This window comes from Calypte anna, chromosome 1, assembly GCF_003957555.1.
Source record: "Calypte anna isolate BGI_N300 chromosome 1, bCalAnn1_v1.p, whole genome shotgun sequence".
NCBI classification, from domain to species: Eukaryota; Metazoa; Chordata; class Aves; order Apodiformes; family Trochilidae; genus Calypte; species Calypte anna.
The window spans coordinates 14148478-14174242 of record NC_044244.1 but is presented as its reverse complement, the minus strand read 5'-3'; the positions used below and the strand labels follow the sequence as shown (position 1 = coordinate 14174242).

At 38.8% G+C, this 25765-nt stretch overlaps 1 protein-coding gene across 1 annotated transcript in view; it reads right to left on the bottom strand.

Moving 5' to 3' along the window:
* PRKAR2B (protein kinase cAMP-dependent type II regulatory subunit beta) overlaps nucleotides 1-25765 on the bottom strand; it is an 84083-nt gene that overhangs the window by 47367 nt on the left and 10951 nt on the right. The window contains exon 2 of the mRNA XM_030468991.1: nucleotides 5152-5187. Coding sequence (XP_030324851.1) covers nucleotides 5152-5187 — 36 coding nt within the window. The remainder of the gene's footprint in view (nucleotides 1-5151; nucleotides 5188-25765) is intronic.

Sequence of the window (25765 nt, the reverse complement as noted above, 5' to 3'; positions counted from 1 at the left end):
CTTTCTCAAAGATGAAGAATGAGATAAAGAATAGATAAATTTTTCTGGCAAACTTGCTCCCAGATTTTCCCTTTTGTGAGGGCTGTGCAGAACCTCCCTCCTCCTATCTGAATGCTTGCCAAAACACAGGCATCCATCATCTTCCAGGCAGAGGCGTCAGCCCTGTGTGTCAGAGGGGGGGAGCTGAGAACACCCATCTCCACGTGATGGAGGGTGCAGACACCTCGGGTAGGAAGGGCCTTGGGCTTCTATAGGGACAGCCCTGTAACACGTCCTGTGGGTTATGGTGTGTGCATGGGTGTGTGCAGTCCCTGACACGGTGGCACAGTCCTGCAGTGTCCTGCAGCCACAGCTTGGAGGTCAGACAGCTACCCACCACTGATGCCATCCTTGTACATAATGATGCTGTAAGGTACCCATAACTTTTTGTTTCACTGTGTGTAAGTAGTGTCTTAAAAAACACAACCTGCTTTTCTAAGCCACTTTTAGAAATGAATCAGAGTGATTCTGTGATTAAAAGATTCACTAATTTCTGGAAATTACAAACTACTGAAAATGTCATAGGTTTCCCATAAAATGTTTTCTGCCAAGTTTAACAGAAAATATTTCTAACCTGCAGAAATTCTTGCTGCCAAATATTTGAGTAACTGCAAGTCTTGAGCAGAAGTGAGCTAAAGCAACTACTCTACCAATTCAAATTAACTGCCATCTGTGTTAAACTATTCCATTGTCACAGCTTTTGGGCATCACAAGCAATTAAGAATAAAGAAAATGTTAAATTTCCTATTTTCTCTTCAAACTGTTGATGCTCTGTAAGTCTAAAATTTGTAGAGCTAAGTAAAATGAGAAACTTCTGTAGAAAGAGGCAGAAGAAAAAGAAATGAGAAAGGCCACTAAATGCCACTAAATGCAGCACCCTCTTTATCAGAAATTGACACATTACATAAGTATGCATATAAAAATGTTTTGAATTTGAGTGTCAGCTGAATGAATTAAACACATTTTTTCCACAGGGCATAAAAAAATGGCTTCCTTCTCTGTCAGCTTTTCCTGTTCAGCTAATCAGGCATGTACCTAAAAAGTGACAGTTCTTAGTAGCATGTGTAAAGGAAAAAAATACTTTAAATTTCAATAATTGCAAGTTAAAAACAGTTTTAAAATAAAAATAAATAATTAATATTTATCGCAGAGAGATTTCCTCCAATGTCATGTGAGATTTTTCTCTCTCACTTAGGTTGATGGCTGATGCAGTAGGTGTGTAACATAAGCATCAATTTACTTATAAAGTGTTTCTCTCTTTTCTTTGGAGAGGTCCTTACCAGCATGCATAGTGAAAAGACTGAAACTTTTCACGTTTTCCATTTCCTTCTGTTATTTCCACAATAGTGGTATCTCCTTGATTGCAAGTCTATTCCAGAGATACCTAAGCCAGTTTCTCCCTAGAGGTTCGTCACTGATGTATTCTGCTGGTTGACTGTTTAAATTATATTTGCTCAGAGCTTTCTGAAGAAGGTGGCAAATAAATAAAATTATTTTTCTCAGTTGTTTGAGAGAACAATATTTAAAACTTCCTTAAAATTTAGTTCCTTTCCACAGGATGAAAATGGTAATTTAAAGTTACATATTGTCTGGGGGAAATGAATGAAGTAGTTATCTCTGGTTTTAGTAAGAGATGCCCTCAAGCTATCTACCAGGTCTTAGTTTAAGAAGGCTCATTCACAGCAGGTACCAAAAGCTTCTGTTAACATACATAACTGCATTACTTTTCCATTCCTAGTTATCTCATACTTAGACGAAAACTAATCTCATCTATAGCAAGAAAATATCTGTCTATATTCATTAGCTGAACCTCTTGGCTACCTCAGCTTGTTTAAGAATTTCTCCTCATTTTTCACTTCATAAATATATTCACAGCTTTCTCTTCCACTTCATGCTGCTTCTACTGTCATGCCCCCCTTTTCTTCCCATTCCAACTGGTCACCTGAACAGTTTTTCTCCTTTCTCTTCATGTCAGTCTCACCAGATTTTAAAAGAAAATATAAGGGTTAGCTACCTGCAGCTCTCATTCTTCCTTCTATCTCTAAATTATTTTTTATCTCTTCTTCTTGCTAAACTCTTCATTTTAAGACTGTATCTATTATTCTTTGTGTATATCCTTGAGCAACAGAGTGCACTAACTAGTCCATAAGTAGCTATGTTATTGGCACTGTGGTATATGTGTACCTTATGTATAGACCTTATATTGCATATATATATATATATATATATACACATATGCATAAACACACAGAAGAGATACTAATTAGGTAGTTCAACAAATATTAAGAACTGAAATTCAAGAACAATTAATTGTTTCTAGTTTACTTCTGCCTTTATCTTTTATATACCTTACCTTCTGCATAATGACAGCACATTAATACTCTCACAGCATGTTAACAGGAACAGCTGTTAAAATAATAAATGCCTAACTATATTTTTTTCAGCAGGTGCCTCAGCAATTAAACTCTGGCTGCTTAATTTCTAGCTCATTTGGGAAAAATAACTATATTATATGCCACCAAGTAAAATACTAGGCATTATCCAAAGAATAACAAAAACATTGAAATCAAGACATCCACTGTAGAATATTACTGTTCTTTGTGAAGAAATACATGTCATCTCCTGGCTTCTCCCTGCTTATCATTGCAAGATCTCAAAAAGCAACTTTTAGTGGAATAGTCTAGGAGCCTTTGCTGCAGATATTATTGGATGTTTTGCTTCAACTAGTTCAGCTTTCTCCATCCCACTGCTGGCTAAAGGCAGCCATTACTACACACCTCCTTCAGATATAGCCATTTGGGAGCCACAGCAAAGGTCAGGTGGAGACCCAATGAAAATCAACACACCAAAGTCTCCTTTATTTCTGTTTTCTTTAAAACAAGGCACCCTTACATAGCAGAACTCCTAGGACTATGCAAGGAAAGTAGAGACAGCCTATGGGTAGGGGTGTGAAAAAGGCAGGGACCCTAAAATGACTCTCTCAGGATCATTCTGCCATATCACTGGATCAGATGCAACAGGAGACCACGTGCTACAACTACGTCACCACATACTTGCCATGAACTTGAAGAGATCTTCATCAGAAGCAAATTTTCAAAACCATGCAAGAATCAACACCTTCTGCATTTCAAATTTTAAAATGGCTCTTAGCTAAATAGCCTAAAATTAAGATGGATCCATATTTGAGAAAAACCCTAAATTTCATTTGGTCAGTCTCTCATTTCCTAAACATAAGAATAACTATGATTGCAGAATGCTATTAAGCTACAAAGCATAAAAAACTCAGCTTTCTGATTTTCCATTTGCAAGGTATCTTGGCCACCTTAATGTATCCAATGGATACGTTCAATTAAAAGAAATAAAAGTGTCTAAAAATATGGTTAAAAATAAATGTTTCGAAAATAATTATTTTAACTATTAAATCTGCCATAAACTTAATAAAATAGCACATATAGTGGATTGCAGTATTAACTTGTCCCATCTTGAAGCATATTCACATGATGTACATCTGGACCATACCATATAACTTGACTCAATATTCTGAATATGACAACTTAATTTTATCAAATTTTATCAAATTTATCAATTTTATCCACAACAAGACCAAAACACAGGAAATTTTAACTGCCCATAGAAATTAATTCCCTAATAATTTTGCAAAAATTTTAGACTTCTAGAATGTTTTTAATTTCCTTGTAGAGAACCATGAGAAATAACTTTTTTTTCCCCAAGCAAGTATGAGCTTTTCAGACAATCAAAGTCTCCTACTGAAATGCAAAATCTTATCACACATCTGCTAGAAGATGTGCATTCATTAAAGTTAGCTATCAATCAGTCACAGTGAAACCTCCCTTCAAACACAAAATGTAACTTGCAGAAAGCCCTGCTCACTGTTACTGACTGCTGGTTAACAAATCATTCCTTTCATTTCATGCCACAGCACCTCATGAAGCATTATCATTACCTAAAACCTGCGAATATTTGAAGTTCATTACATTTTCTTACTTTGCACAAGATACGCTATGCACCACTGCTGCAAACACAAACCTCCATTTTGCTATGCACTTTCTTAGTAATTCTGAGGATATCCACTAATATTTCTATATTGATAAGCAGTTATCTGACTTAGGTTGTAACTGGCAAAATCAAAAGTCTGGTTAGACTTACTGCATTCTGGAATACAGACTTTATTACACTGACTAGAGGTGCTCTGCAGCTGAAAACAGAACGTGTTTTATAGTCAGGTTTTAAACTTAGCACACTGAGGTGATTGGGATCAGCTCTCATCACACGCTCTGCTGACTCTTATGAGTCAGTCAAGAATCTCATTTCCATTTAGTGGTGGCTTTCTCTCCCCACTTTCAGTTTCATAGTGTTTCAGACAAATAAGACTTAGGTTCTGGGCCTCATGTGTCAGGAGAAAAGGCCCTCAAAAACGAAGCCTAAATGCTATGATACAACAGACCAATAAGGAGATGCCAAGATTATTAATTTTTAATGATATATAATTTGGAGAGATCTGCTACACTTAATGGAATAAGATAAACAGCCCTCTGAGCTGGCACAAACCAAGGTAACTTGCAGGATACACCAGTTGGGACCAAGCAGGGCAGGCGTGCTCCTAGCACAGCACCACCATGGCAACCTTCCTCCCAGGTCCCGACCTGCTGGCTCTGAACAGCAGAACCATGCAGCAGGTACACAAACCAGCTCATTCCTGAAACACACAGGGAGATTTCTAGCACAGCTGAACATTTTCTCATGCATAGATGATTACCTAATTGCTGTTTGAGGCCGGCTGTGAAGAAAGCAAGGCAACCTTGCATCAAGTTACATTCAGCTCTTGCTTTCATAGCTCAGTTCTGACTAAAACTCAGCTCTGACTAAAATTATTTTCTTCAAAGGAAAAAAGAAAGGCTTAGGTTCTTCAGAAGTCCCACAGCAAGAAGGCGGCTTCATACCAGCCCTGGTAACAAATTTGAGGTTAACCTAAGTCAGTCATCTTTAAAGAAATCTGACTTATGTCATATTATTTTACATGAAAATCCCCATCAGCATTACATTTCAACAAGTAGTGAAGACCAATGAAACATACAGCTTAAACCAACCTACCTGATGCCCGTCTGGTGAATCGGTTTACTGCTGGAGCTGAAAAAAAAAACACAACACTGCAATTAGATTCTTTTTGTAACACTCTAGGAGGCTTTAAACATAACAGTGTTACACTTCATTCAAGTGTGACAGCTATAAAAATCAATTAACCATTATTTTTATGTATTTATAGGAATCCATGTGAACTTCATACACACTTAAACTTTTAAACAGCTTTGCAAGACATAGTAACCAGCAAGCTTTCAAGACCTTTATCAATTTCTTAAGAGTTATTTATTGAGAGAACAGAAATTGGTGTCTTGCAAACAGTGATGCAAGCATGGATTAAAAAAAAGAGGAAAAAAAATTTACTTTTACAAAATATACCTATTAGAGATCTGGAACCAAACCCATTCTTATACAGAAAAAGACTAATATGCAATTCCATCTGAAAGACCAACTTTTGCTTTGACTAACCTTTAAAACTCCTTGGCTAAGTCAATAACAATACCAACCTCTGCTCAAACCCCAGCTCTGCAGTGAAAATGACTGTTTTATAGTGCCATCCAGGCACATCTCCAACTGTGTGCTGCAAACATTTGGAATCAGACCCCTGTCATGTTTCCAACTGGGAGAGATCGCAAAATACCTCTTAAAATAAAGTTTTGTCTCCATTTCATTTCCAGGTTTACCAGCTTCTTCAAGATCTACTAGACATAAAATAGGCAAAGAAATCAAGTTTTATGCCTTCCAAATACAACCTTCAGTCTGCTTCTACTAGGCATAAAACACTGGTCTTGATCTCTACTTTCAATTGCTGAAGTAAACAGTCTGAAGAAAATCTGAATGACCTAATTTCAAACGTGGGCAGCAGTTATATTAAAAATTTATGCCCTTACAGTGCTTATTAATATTCAACTTTAAAAATTGCTCTTAATGTTTACATGGAACTGAGAAATATTGACGTTTTTTACTTCATCCCACTTAATTTTACATGTGAGTTATGCATAATTCCTTGAACGACTAAGACAAGAAAAAGAGGAAAAATTTCTCAGAAAAGAGGAGAGACAATAGCAGTTTGAGGCAAACTGACTTTTTACTCCTTTGGGGAGAAAAAAACAGAGCAAAGCTACAAATTCTGAGCCACCAATGCAGATGGCTTATGCAAGCATATGGAGTAGTGACAGGTCCAAGTGGCAAGAAATCCATTGGGAAACCCGACTACAGGGGTTCAGAGTGCTGGTCATAAACAAGGTGGTGAACAAACTATCACAATTCCCAAACATATAAACATACAAGACAGTAACATAACCAACAACTTATTTTAAAATGTGAATTCTAATTCCACCCCTGCCCCTCAATTTATTTTTTTAATAAAACATCAAGAAATGTAGACACTTTTTTCTTATCAGAGCAGACACCATATTTTATGCAACTACTATTTTGTAACCCCAGGGGGTGTTTCACTTCTCAAAACTATTAATTTTGTTGTGAGGGTTATAAACCAAATTAATTTCAGGACACTAGTCATGACTGCCACCATCAGATGGCTGGGCCGTTACCACCAGCGTGTAAATTAGAATCAGTTCTCAGCAGAGATGTGCTCATCCATAAAAATATTATAACATATTTATAGCAGGAAAGCATATAGTAGTGCTCTGGTCCCATTCTAAAAGGTTTCACTAACTCGGGGAGGGAATTTGGCTTTGGCTGTCAGTTCTGTACATCATCTGTAGATATGAAGATTTAACTCCTCTAGACAGAAAATTCAGCACATTTTATCAACACAAAAATAATAACATTTAAAAAATAATCCAATACAAACCTAACATAACTTAGAAACTACTTTTATTTAAAACAAGTTACTGGGACTGTCCAGAGACAGGTCCTTTTGCAGGACCAGCTAAATACTTTACTTCCAGCTAAGTACTTTTAAATTTACTCTTTGATTTGGCTGCAGGGAGTTAAATTTATTTTACAACAAATTTTACAAATTAGTAACTGTTAGGGAAAAAAAACCAAAAAACAACCCACAACCAACCCTGATAAGCAACTATTTTTGAGCTCATGTAAATAATGAGTGTTGTAGCAGCAAACAGGAAAAGCTTTTTCCCCAGACTGGTACTACATGAGAGTCATCCAAACGTCACTGAGAGATTTGGAAGCAGCACCCACAGCTCTTTCTTATGGAGCAAGCTGAACTCTCTCTGTTTCTCTTGTAGCAAATTGCAATATACTTTTGTATATTTGTATGCTCAGAAAGATGGACATGTTAACTTACAAGAAGGTCTCAGAGAATCATCAGCCCTTCAGAAATGTATCTGTTATCTTCACTACAAAGTAGATGCATGGTCAACCAGGTCACTGTGGTGGCTGACAGAGTAAGCATGGTAAAGTGGGGAAAAGAAAGTCTAAGGACAACTTTGCTGGAGAATTATCTTTCAAAATGAAGAGGTTAAAGTCTCAGCTCAAAAACAAATGGACAAATCAGTAGCAGAAATATTCAATGAGGGATATTAAACATGCCTTCTGAAGCCACAGAGGATCAGAAGCAGCAGAGAGATTTCCAGGGAACAGGCAGTACTTGGTCTGCCTGTGCTTATCATCTTCCCTGGGTATCTTTTTTTTATCCACTGTCCTTTCAGAGTTCTGGGCCAGGCTGACACTTAGGTTTGGACTGAGATGACTGTCCTGATGACAAGGCTCAAGTGAAAGCATCACCCAGGGAGTACCATGCCAAGGGACAATCTTGGTATCCAGGCTTACCTGCAAAGACAGCTTTGCACTCCTGCTCACAGGCTACAGGGACATTACATTTACATTTACATGTAAGGGTTCAAGAAGTGGTGGTTAGGTGTGGTGCCTTCCACACTGCTGCTGTTGCTTCTCCCCAGCATCCCTGCTAACCATGCTTCTCCCAACCACCTTTCTTGGAATTTCAGTGTCTGCCTGCAGGCACAGCAGAAAGGAGCCGACTGTTGGGCTCCATAGGATGCTCCCTACCATGAGAAACCCAAGCAGCCTTGTCAGAGGGCTACTCCATCCCTGACAACATCCTGCTTGTAACACTGCTGACATGCCAGTTTAAAGCACCACAATATTCCAGTGAGGGTAAATTCAGGAAAGAAATGCACTTGAGGCAGAACCTAGGTGGCTGTTGTAGCTAATTCTGCAGCAAAAATATATCAAAGGTTATAGTGACATTGTGCTGTGGGTTAGTTGCTCAGAATTATTCAATACAACAACTTGCTAGAAAAAAACCTGCCTAAAGTAACTTACAGATACACCCCTCCCTCAAGGACTTGTGTAAAATGTAAAAGGAACAAAAACCATGGATTTCAAAACCTTGTCATTGCACAATCTAGGGATTTTTCCCAGTAAAGGGTAAGTTGGCACACAGATAAACCCAGAACATGTCCAGTGACACTTGATCTTTTTTTTCACAGTAAGAGAAAGAGCACGGCACCATAACTGAGTAATGTACAGAACACTTCAATATTAAACATGACTCTCCATGTTTTAGTTTGCTTCAACCAAAATCTGTTAGGAACTTATATAGGGGAAAATTGATAAAAGGTGTGTGTTTGTGTGTGTGTGTTTAAGAGAAATGACAGAGGTCTGTATCCTGTCAAATTTTGTATTAAATTGACATCTGAAACTGTGCATACTAACAATCCTTATATGACTTACTACAGTTGCTTTGCTTTTTACAGCTACATAAGAAAACTCCACCATCTAAGATGTTACCTGCTGGAACTTGAAATTTGTGTTTGAAAGTCTTTGCTCAGAGGGACTGTTAAAAACAGTTAAAGTTTTAAAAATATCTTGGCAATAAACATCAAATAAACACAAATTATGATAAATTATCAAAAGAGGCTGAAGTGTTTTAAAATATCTATTCACCAATAATAGGCTGTAATAAAACATTAAACAGTATGAAGAATGTACTAAAATTTCCCCCTCACTCAATAACTGTCTAACCATTGCTCCTTTCCCTGCTGTACTTCACCTCTCATACTGCTCTTTATGAGCATTAAGAGTTCACAACAGACAGTCTGTGAAACAGACCATTAAAGCTGCAGAATTTTGGAAATAGAGGAGGAAATGGGGGCCTATGGAGCTGTTTGCAGGACACCAGGAGTAAGAAGCTAATGCTAAGAAAGGATCCCTAACTGGACATCCCCTAGATGGTTAACTTTTTATGATAGCTTGAGCTGTCCCTTTTTGCACAGTCCCAATTTAAATGCTCAAAGTCAAGTTTGCTTCAAAACCTGTCAGAGATTCTTGTGCCATTAATGTCACTCGGAATAAGAACCTAAATACATGGCAGACATTGAACATAGTCAGGGACTGTCAGCCCAGGATTTAACATGAGGTTCTGCTTATCAGGGCTGCTAAGGATGTGCTCTAACAACCAGACCTGTAAACTGGTGCCTTCTGCAGGTCTGCAAACAAGGCAAATATACAACCCTGGGCTGTGATGCTCAGCACATGGGGACCCTGTGTGTTCCCAAGACAGGGTGAGCACACCTGGCTCCCTGCAGCCGCTCTGGAGGATGGAGGCCAACAGGAGACATTTATAGCAACTCAGGGAAATGCTCTTTTAGAGCAAAATACACAAAGCCAAAAGGCCTGTGTGACAACGGCTGGCAGCAGATTAGTAATTAATCTTCAGTATTAGTAAAAATTAGAACACTTTCCACAAGCCCCACTTTCAATTAGCCACTGTAATTTCTTCACAGGGCTAAACCCTCTTTATTAGACAACTAAACAAAAAACTAAATTCAGATGTTACATGTATAAAGCCCTCAAATTTGGCAGGGCATAGCCCAAAAAGACCTATCTGTATTTACAGAACAGGAATATTGCTAATATATCTTAAAACAGTAGATACAAACAGAAAAATCTGCACCACAGTTTATCCTGGGTGGAAGACTCAAATGCCCCAGGTGATGTTATGAAATAAATGTCACAGCCAAATCATGCATATTTATCTATCCTAAAAACAGTGTTTAAACTCTTAAGGATCTCACTGAGTTCAGCAGGTAAACATAACCCAAATTCAACAAGAAACTGAGAACCTGTTCTCAACACACCACATGATTTTATAATAGTCCAACTGTAGAGATTTCAGAAAAGTTAGTCCTGGCTTATGAATGGCTTCTTGTGACATATCTCAAAATCCTAAGATAAGTTTAAACCAATAAGCATTATGGACACTACAGGCTCCACTTTTTCACTTCCAAGTTCACCTGTTTCTCAGAGGTCCAGCAACTTTCAAAAATACTTTGAATTATGCCTATTCTGTTGAATTATATCTGACTCCTATATTGTGCAAATTAACTTTAGCTTGTCTTCTTTCATAAAAATACTATTAATTAGAATTAATCAGAACAAGAGAAAAATTAAATCTAAATCAATGTCTTTCTGAAATATGTGCCTTAGTTAATGTTATGTTTTTATGTCCCAAATAGATGAAATACAGCTAAGGCCCCACTGCCAAGGACAACGATAGGCTGGGACACCATGGGTGATGATAACAGAAATCATACGGAGCCCCTCTAATTTCCCTCCAACACAGAAATCTTTCAGGGTTGTTCCATCAGAATTACGACTTCAGAGAATTCCCAGGTTGAAACAGACGTAAAATAATACAACTATGTTAATGTACCTTCATGTTTACAAGATCTCACAAAATCTCAAGGGAAGAAGGACAAGCATCACTGCCACCACCACCACCACCACACGAGCTCTGGCCCATGGGAGTCACTCACAGCCAGTTCCAGCAGGGTCATGCCTACCTCTTCCAGCCTTGGCCAACAAAATATTCTGCCCAACTATCTCTAATCAGATGCCTCTGCCTGATGAGCTCTTCAGGGACATCATAGGGGCACCTGAGTTGTCCACACACAAGAGCAGCACTGGAGCTGGGTCTCAAAGGAGTCCAGCTGTGGTTGTGCAGCACTACCAGCACGGGCAGCAATGGCACAGGTAACCCACAGCCATGATGGCAGAGACTGTCCACAAAAGATAATTAACCAGTGGAGAATTAAAAGCTGTTTGTATTTACTGTTAGTATTGTACCAGAGGTCAAAGCACATGGTCTTTTCTCTCTTTGAATCTCTCAGTATTAGATAACACTAGAATATAGATTTACGAAGATGATAAAACCAAGCTGTTAAATGAAATAACATACATTATGCAATAAAACTGGAAAACATAGATCTCTATATTTCTTAAGAAATTTGTTACAGTTGGAATAACTGTAAAAATTATTTGCTTTACTCTGAAGAGCAGTTCCTCCTGCTTGTTATCAGGCTCTGGTAAATTCCCTGACAGTTTGAAGAAATGACTCTGACAAAGGAGGGAGTTGTCAGGTCTATGGAGAATGGTTCTTGTCTCTTCTCTGTGAAAGGCCATGACAACTGTGAGGAATGAGGAGAGTGGATGAGCTTAGGGAATATGCAACTACTACTCAGAAGACAAACAAACAGCATTTGCAGCACAGTAATAGATAGAAAATAGCTTTCCAAATAAGTGTATTTCGATTTCTGGAAATTTAAAAGCAACAGTGATATTTTAATAGCGAAATATGTAAGATGTCTTTTATTCTTTCCCACACCAAATAAGGCAATCTCAATCTCAAAAGATGACTATCAATTTTTTTATTAAAAGCAAAACTCAGGAACAGCTTATAGGTTATAGGGCCTTTACATGAAGAGAAAGGGTAAATCATGGCTACGTAGATGCACACTGTAACACTCACCCAGGTTAGACAGCAAGACCACTGCCAAATTTTGCAATAAACAAACATTTAACATCTCAGATGTACCTGCAGTCCAATCCAAAACTATGATTCTCCTTGGGGAGGAGAATCCACAGCTTCTCAAAGGGTAGGATGTGCATGCAGGGCTCTGTCCAAAGAAGGGTGCATTGCTGGAAGGTGTTACAAGTACCTGTTCCTAGGTAGGGTGTGCCTATGGACTCATAGCTGCTACCTGCCCAAGAAGTCAGAATGTATACATATCCATGCACTCATGAACACAGGCAGAATGCAGGCAGTGACACATGAAGTAAATGCATACATTCAGCAAGTCCCATAAACAGTGAGAGAGAGGCCACAGATGAAGAAGAAATGATGCTACAGTGGTAGTATTTATGTGCTACTTGGAGAAAAAGTGAGAACAGGTTGGTTGTTGCAAGAATACTAGATGCTGGTGAGCAAAACCAGCTAAATCAGATAAGATTTTAAAAATTTCTTAATTAAAAATAATATCAACAGGTTTTAAAACCATCTGTAGTGCAATAAATATATACAAAATTATTCCTAACTCTCAAGACATCAAGACATCTGTAAAAGAATAAAAATATACAGAAATCAGAATATCCTGTTACCTCTATTTTTATAATACACAATAAAATAAACTAAATTTACAAGAGGTTGTAGTCCTAAATTACAGTTAATCAAAACTGAGTTTTGGATTTTTATTGTCTCTTCAAATTACTTCTTCTCATTTTTCAGTCTGGAAAATGAGTCCCATTTCACTGTAGAACAGTTTGTCAAGAAATTTGTGAAAGCTGCATAGGTCTTATAGTTACCATAATGTAATGTAATTGCCTTGTGCTCTTTGTGATTAACTTCTAGAGTGCCTATTTCTAGAACAATGTGCTAGTACTCTAGGATTGCCCCTTCCCAACCCAATGCTACACAATTCCAAGGGCTGCACAGAATTCTGTGGTCACCTAGAATAACCTTGAAAGGAAGCTGAAATGAAGAATCCAAGTAACTTATTCTTACAAATACATAAACAAAACCCCCAAAAAACCCCACAGAAAACCAAAACAACAAAAAACAAAAGAAAAAAAGGCTACCAATAACAGCACAGAAGAAAGTTTTTTGTTCCATTCCCCACAATAAATTCTATCTCTTCAAACCAAAACCAAATTGCAAACTCTTTCTCTGAGGACAGTAGCAAGCCACAAATTATTTCTTCAGAACTCCAAAAGCTTGACTTGATAATTCTTATCAAAAAAGCTCAGTAAATTTTTTGGCAGATTAATTCTTTGATGATTAAGATATCACCACGCAAGAACATGAATTAAATATGTGGATAAATACCTTGGGTCTTGCTTTGCTGAAGATAAAAACTGTATCTGTTTAAATGCATCTCTACAGTATCAGGAAAACAGTAATGTTATAAAATGGAGTCCCTGAAAAAAATTAATAGACTATCTAATATATTATTTTGGGATTTTTACATTATTTTCAGGTTATAAATAGTGTTGAATAGTGTTAATATTTGGTTTTAAAATGCTACTATGGAGTGGCATGCATTCATGGTCATGTTTTGACATGTACATACAGCCAGTCCTTATGCTGGTTATTTAACCTGTCATAACACAAACCTCAAAACAGAGGCAAAGAAATCTTTCCCACATTATCCATTTTCAGCTCTTATGAATAATGCTGTCTGTAATTACCAACAGTGAAAATAAAAATAAATACCTGCTTAATATGTTAAACCAGTGACCCAAGTCAGTGGAAGGGGCTGTCACAGCCCACTAAATGGGAATGAAATGCTTCCCTTTAAGAGTCTATACTTTTCCCACCCAAGCAGCTTGCTTGAGGTTTAGGCTTTTTAAGTGAAGACATTGCTGTACTGAGTTTTTCTGCCTTAAATGTTCATTCCATTACAGTGCTGCATACCACACATAGCACATTTCCCCTTAAAAATTTATCCTTACTATTGCTTGTCACCAGTATACTTAGTCATTATCTCTTTAAAAGTAAGCAGTCATCTAAATGAGAGGGGGAGCAAAAAAAGTCATTCACAGCAATATTTCTAACCCTCAGTTATACCACAGGCTGCAACAAGGTGGTTTGTCCAGGCACCAGCTGGATACCAGTACCTGTGTGGAAGTCCTGCCTTGGAGCACTTGCTGCCTTCAGTCCCAGGTTACTCAGTACATATGAAGAAAATAATAGTGTGTATAGGAGAAGGTTTCTACCCCCCAGAGACAATATATTTTGGGAATATGAAATTAAGCCTAAAAATGCAAATGGAATAAATGTATGAGGGAGGTCAGCCTTCCTGGTATATACCCTGGGCTATGAAGACCCAAGCCTTCCCACAGAGCCAAAACCCAAGACCGGGAGTGCTGCTTTAGATTGGCCACCACCTATAGATCCTGTTTTTCATGCACCCTGTGTTTTGTACAATTTAGCAAACTGCCCATTTTGCCTATCAGAGTGGGCTGAGGGTTTTTAGATCTCTTTTGTTTGTTTGTTTGCTTTAACATTATCCCTGCACCCCAACACCACCTGAGGTAACATCACTCTTTGCTAGGTAATTTATTACCATCTCCAAGGAATACTCTACCATGGCCATAGCAGAGTTCACAGTTGCTACTAAACCACATCTGATACAAAATGTCAGTAATGCTTTTATCTTCTTGCCATCTGTAAATGGCTTCTTTCCACATGAAATTTCATAAGCTATTTTAGGAATATTATGGTTATTTGCTTTCTAACACTGCAGTGTAGGCGTTCAGATCCAATTTCATGTTCTTTTCTGCTTTCTAATTTTGCTGCCTAAAGTGTGTTTACTAATGTATGCATGTTCCCTATCAGAATGGGAGAAAAAATGGTCATTCTGCCAAAGTTCTACCAGCAATGCCCAAATCAGCTGGTGGTGGTGCTCATCTGTAAATCTAAGAAATTTACATTTTATACATCAGGCTTCAGGATCAGCACCTCCTAAGAAGAATAGCAATCTGTACCTGTCCTTGAACACCCACAATATTAGTAGAGTAAACTGTACTCCTGAGTTCCTAAAAGCCAACAGCTTCCCCTAATCATTACACAGCAGTGCTTCAGGCTCTTACAAAATTTTTGCCTATGTCTTCTTGGTTTTGGGAGTACATTGAAGGTATATTTATTACAAAGGATGATGCTGCAGTATCTCTGATGGTAGTGGGTTGAAGATGTCATGGCTGTAAGTATTCTTCTCTGAGGGAGTACAACTTTGCATAGAGTTTATAGTTACCTATTTTATATGATTTAACAACTGTGAACATAACTCCTTTCTCCCCCATGCACATTCACAATAGTTGTGTTTAAATCAAAGCCTCAAGCTTTTTAAGACTCAGGCTTCCCTGCTATTTATTACTAATGCTTTTTGTGACTTGGCCATTAGGTTATTACAACAAATCCTATGTGGGCAGTAAACACCATTAAAACTTGCTGAAGTTAAGATTTTATGCAAAGTCTCTGCTTCCTAGGACTACCTTGCCAGAAATATGTGGTCCAAAGCACCTGCATGAGGAAGTCTTATGAATACATACAATCTGCAGTCTGCACTACTGCATATTGACTTCCTTTTGAATTTTAGGATTTTGGACTTAGCGTGTATTTTAAAGTTCATATATTTTATGAACCTTATGTACCTAAAGGGAATTTCTCTTGAATTCATGATAATTTATTCTCAGCTAGTCAGAACTAAAATAGACTATTTTTTAAGATGTCGGATCATGAGACAAAGCACATTTTCCCACTTGGTTTTAGAGAAAGGCTGAGAGATGTACCTCATCAGAGAGCACAGTGACTCTATGAAAAAAAAAAAAAAAAGCAAGACAAAAAAGCCCAAACCCTAAGTGTTATTATATATATATATATATATATAATGAGAAGAATGACACCAAGATTGCTTCAGAAAAAAAGATAAAAGCCTATAAATAGAAAAATAATGACCAAAAAGAAAATGACTTAATCATTATTCTGTCCTCATTTTTACCACATAAAAAAAGCTTGCTGATGATACCAGTGGCAGGATGGTGCTTCTTGGCTCCAGCACACTGACTGAGGAACCATCTAACAGTCCACAGACACAGCATGTCAGCCATTTCCTGGTCAGATGTATCACTGGTTAAACAGCCTACAAATAACATACTTACCAAAACTGGACAAACTGTCCCTTGTCTGGCAGTCATCAAAAGCAGCTACTGAAACAACAAAATAAGTAAATCCCTGTGTCCTCCCACTAACTAGGAACACATCCACTGCACTTGGTGGCTCACACCTTCTCCAAAATAGGGTCCCATGGGTCAGGGTGTAGTTTCTGAGAATAGGTTTGGGGTATTTCGAGGCTTATTTTTCTGTTTCCAGTATATCCTTGTATTCTTGGGCTGCAGGTCTGGGTAACACCAGCAGCATTCTAACCCAGGCTACCAAAAAATAGTATTCGAGAGATTGAGCTAAAGCTAAAAGAAGAAAGAGAGAGAGAGAAGGAGAGAAATTTTGTCCTACCACTACATGACCTTGTAAAAAGTTCCTCTACAGCTTTCTAGTTGGCCTCCATCAGGTACTGGAAGGCAACTATCAGGTCTTCCCACAGCCTTCTCTTCTCCAAGCAGAACAGCCCCTGTTCTCTCAGCTGTTTTCATAGGAGAGGTAATTCAGCCCTCTGATCATCTCTGTGCCCCTTCTCTGGACTTGCTCCAACACTTCCATGTCCTTCTTATGTTGGGGATTTCAGAACTGGACACAGTACTTCATGTGGGTTTTCACCAGAGTGGAGCAGAGAGGGAAAATCACCTCCCTCAACCTGCTGGTCACACTTCTTTTGGTGCAGCCCAGGATACTATTGGCTTTCTGGGCTGCAAGTGCACACGGATAGCTCATGTTGAGCTTCTCATCAACCATCACCCTCAAGTCCTTCTCCTCAGGGCTGTTCTCAGTCTCTTCTCTGCCCAGCCTGTAACTGTGCTTGAGATTGCCCTGATGCAGGTGCAGGACCTTGCACTTATTGAATTTCATACAGTTTGTATGTGCTCACCTATCAAGCCTGTAAAGGTCCCTCTGGATGGCCTCCCTTCCCTCTAGTGTGCTGACCATACCACCCAGCTTGGTGTCGCTGGCAAACTTGCTCAGGGTGCACTCAGACCCACTGTACGTGTCACCAAAAAAGGTGCTAAACAGTTCCAGTCCCAATACCAACCCCTGAAGAACACCACTCATCACTGATCTCCACCTGGACGTCAAGCTGTTTACCACCACTCTTTGAGTATGACCATCCAGCCAATTCCTTATGCACCAAGTGCTCCACCTGTGAAATCCATGTCCCTCCAATTTAGAGACACAGATGTTGTGAAGGAAGTCAAGGAAGGGAGTAGATAAGGCTACCAAAGACTCCCTGGTGACAGTGACTACACAAATCTTGAGTTAGCTGCAAACTACTCAGCACCAGCAATGCAGGTGCTGCTGAAGACATCATGAAATCTGCTGGACCAACTGAAGGACTGGAGATAATAGCAAAAATCCATCAACAATGACCTACTGTGACTTGCAACTAAGAAAATTACAGTTCTATTGATAAAGAACCACACAAAGGAGCACAACATAGATATTACATCCTGCCAATGGTACCAAAGGAGCTGCAGAAATGTGCATTAGGAAAGTCCATTTCCTAATGTGTTTCTGTTATTCAGAAGGATATCAGCTGAGGAACTTATATATGGCACCTCCCAAACTGCATAGCTGGCTGTCACTTTCCCCTGAACTGGAAAGGTAAAGAATGGTGGCAATGAGGACTGACCACTTTCTGGTCATTCAGCACTCTTGTACTTTCCTTGTACCAGCACATTCCCTTGGATCCATGGTCTCAGGACGACAACGGGCAAACAGAACATGGATCTCATCTCCATGATCACCACCATCCTGGTCCTGAAATTCTCCCTTGAATGGCTCTCAGTTTTGGAACATGACATCCCATCATCAGCTACGCCTCTGCTCACAAATGTAGGCTTGTAGAACGTGTTGCACCTCACAGTATGAGCTGTAACACAGCACAGTTTCTGTCTTATATTCATTCTTGATACAACTCCACTGGCATTCATACAACCATGATCAAATAGGGACCCATGCTGCTGCATGCTCATGTCCCAGTGTCAAGAGGCAAACCCCAGTAAGTCCTGTAGCATATATATGGTATAACACCTTTGTTTAGGTTCTTTTTCCACTCATATCTGAATTTTTTTTCTCTCACGTAGTAACAACTCAGCCCTTCCCCTGAACATTATAGCCCAAATTGCACAGAATATGTTTAGAGAATGAATAGAAAGCTCGGTTGCCTGACTTGGTGTGGAGATTCTCATGCCCCAAGGGTAAAATTTGTACATAATGAAAATAAATGTTGTCATTTGAGCCCCTTTATAAATGCAGTCTTTACTCTTAAACTGCCTCAGTCAGTACCTGTGCCTTGATTATGGAGCCTCTGAGATGAACTAACTCATTTTTCAAGCAAATAAAGAGGTCAAAGAGATCCCACAGTGTGAACAGACTTTATGCACAGGTTAATAGGTTATGGTTTTTCTGTCCTGAACCAATCAACTTGTGCAAGAGAGGTGAGGAGTGGCAAAGGAAGCTGCAGATACTAATTTACTTCAGTACTTGTGTTTGTTGGTGTGTTGGTTACCAGATTACTGGTAACACCTGAATAATGCCCCCTAAGAAAAGGGGTGATCAAAGTACAAATACAAAGATCTATCTGCTAACATTTCTTTTGTTCTAACACTGCAGTAGCATAAAAAGCATTCCATGAGATGATGTAAAACTAAATTCCATTATGTCTTAGCCTCCATCACTCATGGCTCCCATTCAGAAATGCCCACTAATGGTGAGTAGTGGATTTTTCAGTGCTACTCCATTTTGCTCAATGGTTTGGGCAGCATTTGAAAAGCTGCATCTGTTGTAAGTAAATTTCAGCATCACAGTCACTTTCATTCCCATTTCATTCTGCTCCTGGCTAGCAAAGCTTGAGAACATTGTCCTGACCTCCTTCAGTAACTATCTGTGAAATTCCTACCAGGGGCCAACTTTCCATGACTCTTGATAATAAAACTCTCCAACAGGCTGATTAGTCATCAGTCAGTGAGTTGAGTCTTGGCATAAAGTAATGGTGTTCCAACACAATTTAAAAAAACAACAACTACTGTGCTCCCAGTTTGGATTCCCTAGCAAAAGTACATTTGATAATTATATAGTTACCTGAAATACAGTTAAAATCAGTCCTAACAAATGTATGTGGTCATGTCCCAATGACCTCTTCTCTTTGGAACCATCCAAGATGTCCAACACACATTTTTTCACGTTGTCCATTTACAGTTACCTAGCTGGGCAGATAATTTGAGTTTTGGGTACTGAACTGGGAAGAATACAGAGAGAGAATAAAGGCAGGCCAACAGATGTATCTGGTGATTGGGAGTCTTGCTCCACCTTTCTGCTTTGGGGACATCGCAGAAACTCATGAAGTGCTACTTGTCCTGTCTAGTGTCCTCCCCAACCTTCACTGTCTTTCAAGAAATTTTACTTCATTTAGAGCAGGTAAGCCTAAAAGGTAAACATTGCATGAAAAAAGAAGAACTAAACCAGACAAAAACTATGGGATGAGTCTGCTTGGCTGGTTACTCTCAGACAAGCAACCAGCACCTCCAAAAAAATGTCCTATTCCTCAGGCCATGACATATTCCAAGAACAAGCACTGAAAGCTCTCCTCTTGAAGTCGAGTCAATATGCAAGCAAGCATGTTTAACAGATAACATGCCTGATTCTGACCTGGTGGTCTGGATGTTAAAGTGTCCACAAAGATAGGCTAAAGTGTCTTCTCACACTTTCTAGAATGTTCATGCTTTACATTATAACCTCAGCAGAAAACAAAACAAAAAACATTTCTGTAAATTACTTGCACAATTCTAAAATTTCTTCCTTGTATTCTCAAAAATTAAAAAAAAAAAAAAAAAAAAAAAAAAAAAGCAGAATGCTTCAGGAAGTCTCCTAAATTAAAGATACTCATCTTCATAAATTTATGATAAACATTACTTCTAACTTACATTTCCAGCATTCACATTAGGTTACTAGAATTGAAAATGAGAAGTACTGCTGATTTTTCTTAAAAATTATATTTGACAAGAAGAAATAATTGAAAACTACTTTTTGTCTTACGAGTTGATTAAAAAAAATCACTTGCAAACAAGGACAACATTTTGTTTTCAAAAGCAATGACATAAGACAAAAATTTATTTACCCTTAATAGGCTGGGATTATACGTGACCTTCATACTAAGTGTGCCCAGAAGAGCACATGGTTTAATGTAGGATTCTGTGATGGTTGCATGGCAGGAGTCCATATTAATAACCACAAACTGTGTTTTGTATAAACAATTTGGTGAATGACAGTATGAGTTAGGAGTATCAAGCAATGCAATCTCTTCAGTATGCAGACTGGGCAGTTCTGCATTCGCTGCATGTGAGGCTGTGCCTGTGGTGGTCACCTCCAGCTGAGGATGCAGCACCCCAAGGCCATCTCCAGGAGTTCCAGTCCCCAAAATGGCCAATGCCTTTTCAGGCAGCTGATGGCCCAGCAAACACTTTTATACTTTTCCCTTTTCCTTCTCCCTTTGCTTCACTCAAGCTCATAGAGTTTTAATTCCCAGGCACTTCCCCCACACCTCCCTGAGTCCTATACCCATTTGGGAATACACTCTCCTTTTCCATCAGGTACAGTATTATGGTCATTCACCACCTTGCATGTGCTCCTATGATAAAATCTGGAAGAAGGGAAGCTGCCCCAAATATAATCTATGTAGGACAATGGCAAAATTCACTAACACTTTCTCAGTTTGGAATTCTTTTTATGGGTGACCTTTGTAGCCTCAACAGGCTATCTAGGTTTCCTCTGTTCACAAAAACTTTGCTGATTATTCAGCTATCCCTGCACATTTCAGTGAAAGGTAAATTCACTATTTTATATATTTGACAAGCACAAGTTATCTATCAGACAAAAATTCTCACATTCTATAATCAGCTGGGTCCTGGACTCCAGACTTGAGTAATTTTAGAGTATTTCAAGCAAAAAAAGCTACATGAGCCCATCACAATCCTACACACACATATTGCTACAAGATGGAAATGGTAAATATTCCATTTGACCAAGTTACAGCATGTGCTCAGGCATCCAACACAAACTACACAAAGGCATACAGCAGTTCTATGACACACATGGAGATTTAACCCAATTTATCTTAATTCTCAGAGTCCTACTTTTACTTTCTAGATCACTCCTTTTCCTTAGGGGATGGTTATTAAGGTATGAGATTAAAAAAGACCAAAACTTAGCATTCAGTTCAAATTCCTTTGTCTTATGGATTTCATCCAGACCCACAGACCATTTAAATAATTTTTTGCACAATTTTAAAGCATTTCTTATTACTGGTGGTATATGAGCAAAGTTGCCCTCGGTTACTGTTCAACACCATATACCCTCATTTAAAAATGTATTTATGACTAACTTGACAGGCTGCAAGGGCTTCATCAGTCCAGCCTGTAAAAATAGACATGTATGTAAATTCTAAAGCATATAGCTCCATAGGTCCTGCAGGCTCCTGTACCGTGGCCTTAAAATTTCTAAAAGTATCATAAATTAATGCTATCTAGTTTTACAGACATGCCAATAATTCTAATTAACATGCTTTTTACTTTGTTCTGCATCTCCAGAGTCAAATTCCCCTTTTGGCTAATAAAACAGTAAGTTACTTAGAAATCAAAGCACTTGCACAAAACATGTAGGACTTGACGAAAAGAAAACAGCAAACAGTAATATGTATTATATTAGAAAACAAATCTACTGATCACCAAAGCATTTTTTAAAACTGAGAACTATGTTTAAACAGCCTTTTGATGCAAAGAGAAAAAAGTGACAACTATACATCCAGTGGGAAGTTTTATCTCACAGTCTAACTGAAATTTGTGTGACTTTCCAACTGAAATTTGTGTGACTTTCCATTTACAGGCTATAAAATTTAACTCTGTAAAGCAGTTATATGCATTCAATTCCTCACTTTATTAAAACAGAAACAAATGTCAGATTACATTAAAAGAGTTATCTGTAGGAAACCTTGCAGCTGTTGAATCTCTAATACACATTTGTGCAAGAGAAAGCATGAGGCTAGTTTTGTAGAAAAAAACAGACTTTACTACCTAAAATACTAAAATATACTTCATAAAAAACTTTAACATTGAGATGAGAGCTAAATTCAACCCTTCACCTAAAAAAAAAAAATAAAAAATAGCTCTATAAACTGCTTTGTCCTGGAATGCAAAACACAAGTTAAACAATGTCAGTTCCTAGCCAGAAGTAAATATAAAGTAGAGTTTCCGGAATTAATGCGTAAATCTTCTTGGCTCTGCCTTTACGTTTTTAAAACAGTGCATGTGTTTATATTCTGATTTTTGTGCATTTTCCAAATGAAAACAAAACAAGAAAACACACAAAGAAATACTTCTGGGCAGTACTCAGACTCCCATTACTTTCCCAGTGCTGGTTACAGTACCATGGAACTGCCTTAAGTGTAACAGCAATTAGGTTTCTATTTTAGACACTTAGGAAGGGTGTGCTTCCACAGAACCTGACATGACAGTTCATGTTTGTTTCACTACAAAATGTTCAAAGACTGGAAACAAGCAAGAATAATTTCGTTTTGCCAGCGATGTACCAGTTCCTTAAAAAAAGCAATCAATAAGGGCTATTGAACGTTGTGTTGCTATTACATGCAGGCAGTAATAACTCCCTCATTTCAAGAAAACTGTTTCCTGCTTGATTTCTTTTGTATTGGTTCATGGAAAAGTTTCTACCACTGCATTATCCATCAGCTGGTTCTTACTAGCTTCTGAAGCTGAAAAAATTTGATTTAATTTAATAGTGAAGAAAATCTCAAAGGAAAGAAGTTCCTACTAATTTGCAATACCAAAATAGTATCTACCGTGAAGGAAAGGTCACATAAATTCAGTACTGCTCTGCCTCGTTTGGGCTGCCAGCCAGCTTATCACCTCTGAACCAGGCACTCAAGTGCTGCCCCTTTATGAGCACTGTAAGGTACTTTCAATAATGTGCTTCCTGAATAAAGCTGAATGCCACAAGGTTATGACACACACTCTGTGTCACCAACTTGCTCTTTCAGGCCATAAAACATCTCTTATTTTGGTTTTACCCCGATTGAACTGAACACATACCAATGAACCAGAGTGCTGGAATAACTTCACACCATGATATTTACATGATGATTTAAAGACACAGTAGAAGCATGTGCCTGTTTGTATGTTCAGTGCTGTGTTGTCAGTCTTATAATTCTCCACAAGCAACTGTGTAACAGCTTTAGCAAATACAACATCAAAACTTAAAAAAATAAATTCCACTGAAAATAAACTTTGAATAAGTATTGAAGGTGAGACAGCAGATTGCAATGGGCTGGCTTCTACTACAGCCACGAATGATAACTCATTCCTCAGAAGTAGAACACATCTTAGAAAGTACAGAAAACTCTAGGCATGTGAGAAGGACTAAAACAATTCTGCAATGGTTGAATATACTCATTCCAGTGGCACCACCACCTGCTGTGCCTAGGCTGCTGGTGGGGGCATCAAATGCCACCCCCCAGGACAGCTCCTGACCAAGGAGGGACCACAGACCAGCTCACCAAAAAGGGACTCCTAGCTCTGACACCTCCATGCCAGAGGAGGGAAAAAAAGCCTGCTGTATTAGGAAAAGCACTAAATGGCTCCTTAACCTGTAGGATTTACAGACATTTCTTTCTGAAGCTCATTTGCATGCTTTGTGTTGTTTCTGTCAAGGATTTAAATGCTATAGTGGCAGAATTCTTCCAGAGTCAGACATGAAAACATTTTTCTAACATAAGAAACTATCTTCCAATAAGCACCCAATGAGGAGCAGGCTGATACCAAGACCACTGCAACAATATGGATCCAAGAGAACTTGCCTCTTTTTTCTGAAAGGCCTATATACGCACCTTACTTCAACCCACTTCCAGATTGTCTTCCATTATCTGGTGTTAAGATCTATAAAGACAATGAGTGTCACACTAGAACTGTAAGTCTCAACCTGCCTTCTTTTGAATGTAAAATGTGATTGCACACATTCCTGTGCTTCATCTTCTATGACTGTCAAGCAGAACTGCAAGTAAACCTTTATCTCAAAACAAGGGAAATGGATGTTAGCCACTGACTGAGCTTCTGTATAAACAGCAGGTCAAGCAATCTTTTTGATTTTGCATACTGCAAAAATCAAAAGAAGGAAAACAAAACATTTTACATTCTCGTAAAGCAGTGAAAAGTAGAAATGTTGTTATTGTCTTCTAACAGTGTTTTTTTTTTAATTCCAATGCATAAGAAAGATCTTTAAAAAAAAAAAAAAAAGAGAAAGAAAAAAAAGTATGTGACATGCAATAAGTAGGTTAAGTAGGTTGCAACTCATTCTTACTCTCCATCGCCTCAAATAACCTCACCAGGAATAACCACCCTTTGGTGAAAATGGATCAATGGCATCCAATTTAGGCAGCAGCATGCACTGGTCTTTTCTAGCAGTATTTACAGAATTTCAAGTTAAGAAAGCTCAGTGTGTACTGCACTCACAGAATTCCCCAGAAACAAAGTCAGAGAAGAGGACAAACACCTCCATGTGCCTTTCACTCACAAGCTCAAACTGTTCTTCAGCTGAGACTTCCAAAGATCCCAAGACTTACCAAGCTCCTTATAGATTCTAAAGCCTGCATCTGTGCTGAATGTAATGATTCGAAGGATGAAAATGCATTAGAGAGGCATTACTTTACTTTGATTCTTTCTTTTTCCAATTTTTGAGGCCATAACCTGAAATAATTACAGACAGGCCATGTTTATATGACAGTAGGTTCTGGACAGGCAGCAAACTAGGGCCCATTTTAAGACAGTGACTCCATTTTATTAGGGTTACTAAGAAAATAAAACCAGAAGAACAAATTACTTCTCATTGCAAGGTGGATAATGGAAATGAATCTACGTTTACTCCTACCTCAACTGCTAAGAGGAGCTTCATTCCAATAGGAAAAAGCTGACAGAATAACAAGGAAAACATGCAGCTAAATACTGCAGATAGTATTCTACCAATAATTGACGTAAGCAGTATCTATGTCCCCAGTGGTCAGTCTTGTCCCCCAGGGATCAGTGTTGGGCCCAGTTCTGCTTAATATCTTCACTGATGATTTAGATGAGGGGATTGAGTCCACAATTAGCAAATTTGCTAAGCTGGGAGGGAGTGTGGGTCATCTGGAAGGCAGGAGGGCTCTGCAGAGGGACCTGGACAGACTGGAGAGTTGGGCTGATTCCAATGGGATGAGGTTCAACACGGCCAAGTGCCGGGTCCTGCACTTTGGCCACAACAACCCCATGGGGAGCTCCAGGCTGGGTACAGAGTGGTTGGAGAGCAGCCAGGCAGAAAGGGACCTGGGAGTCTGGATTGACAGGAAGCTGAACATGAGCCAACGTGTGCCCAGGTGGCCAAGAAGGCCAATGGCATCCTGGCCTGTATCAGGAACAGCGTGGCCAGCAGGTCCAGCGAAGGGATTCTGCCGCTGTGCTCAGCCCTGGTGAGGCCAAACCTCGAGTCCTGTGTCCAGTTCTGGGCACAGTTTAGGAAGGAGATCTCCTTTCCTCAGTTTAGGAAGGAGATTGAGGTCCTGGAGCGGGTCCAAAGGAGGGCAACTGGGCTGGTGAAGGGACTCGAGCACAGACCCTATGAGGAGAGGCTGAGGGA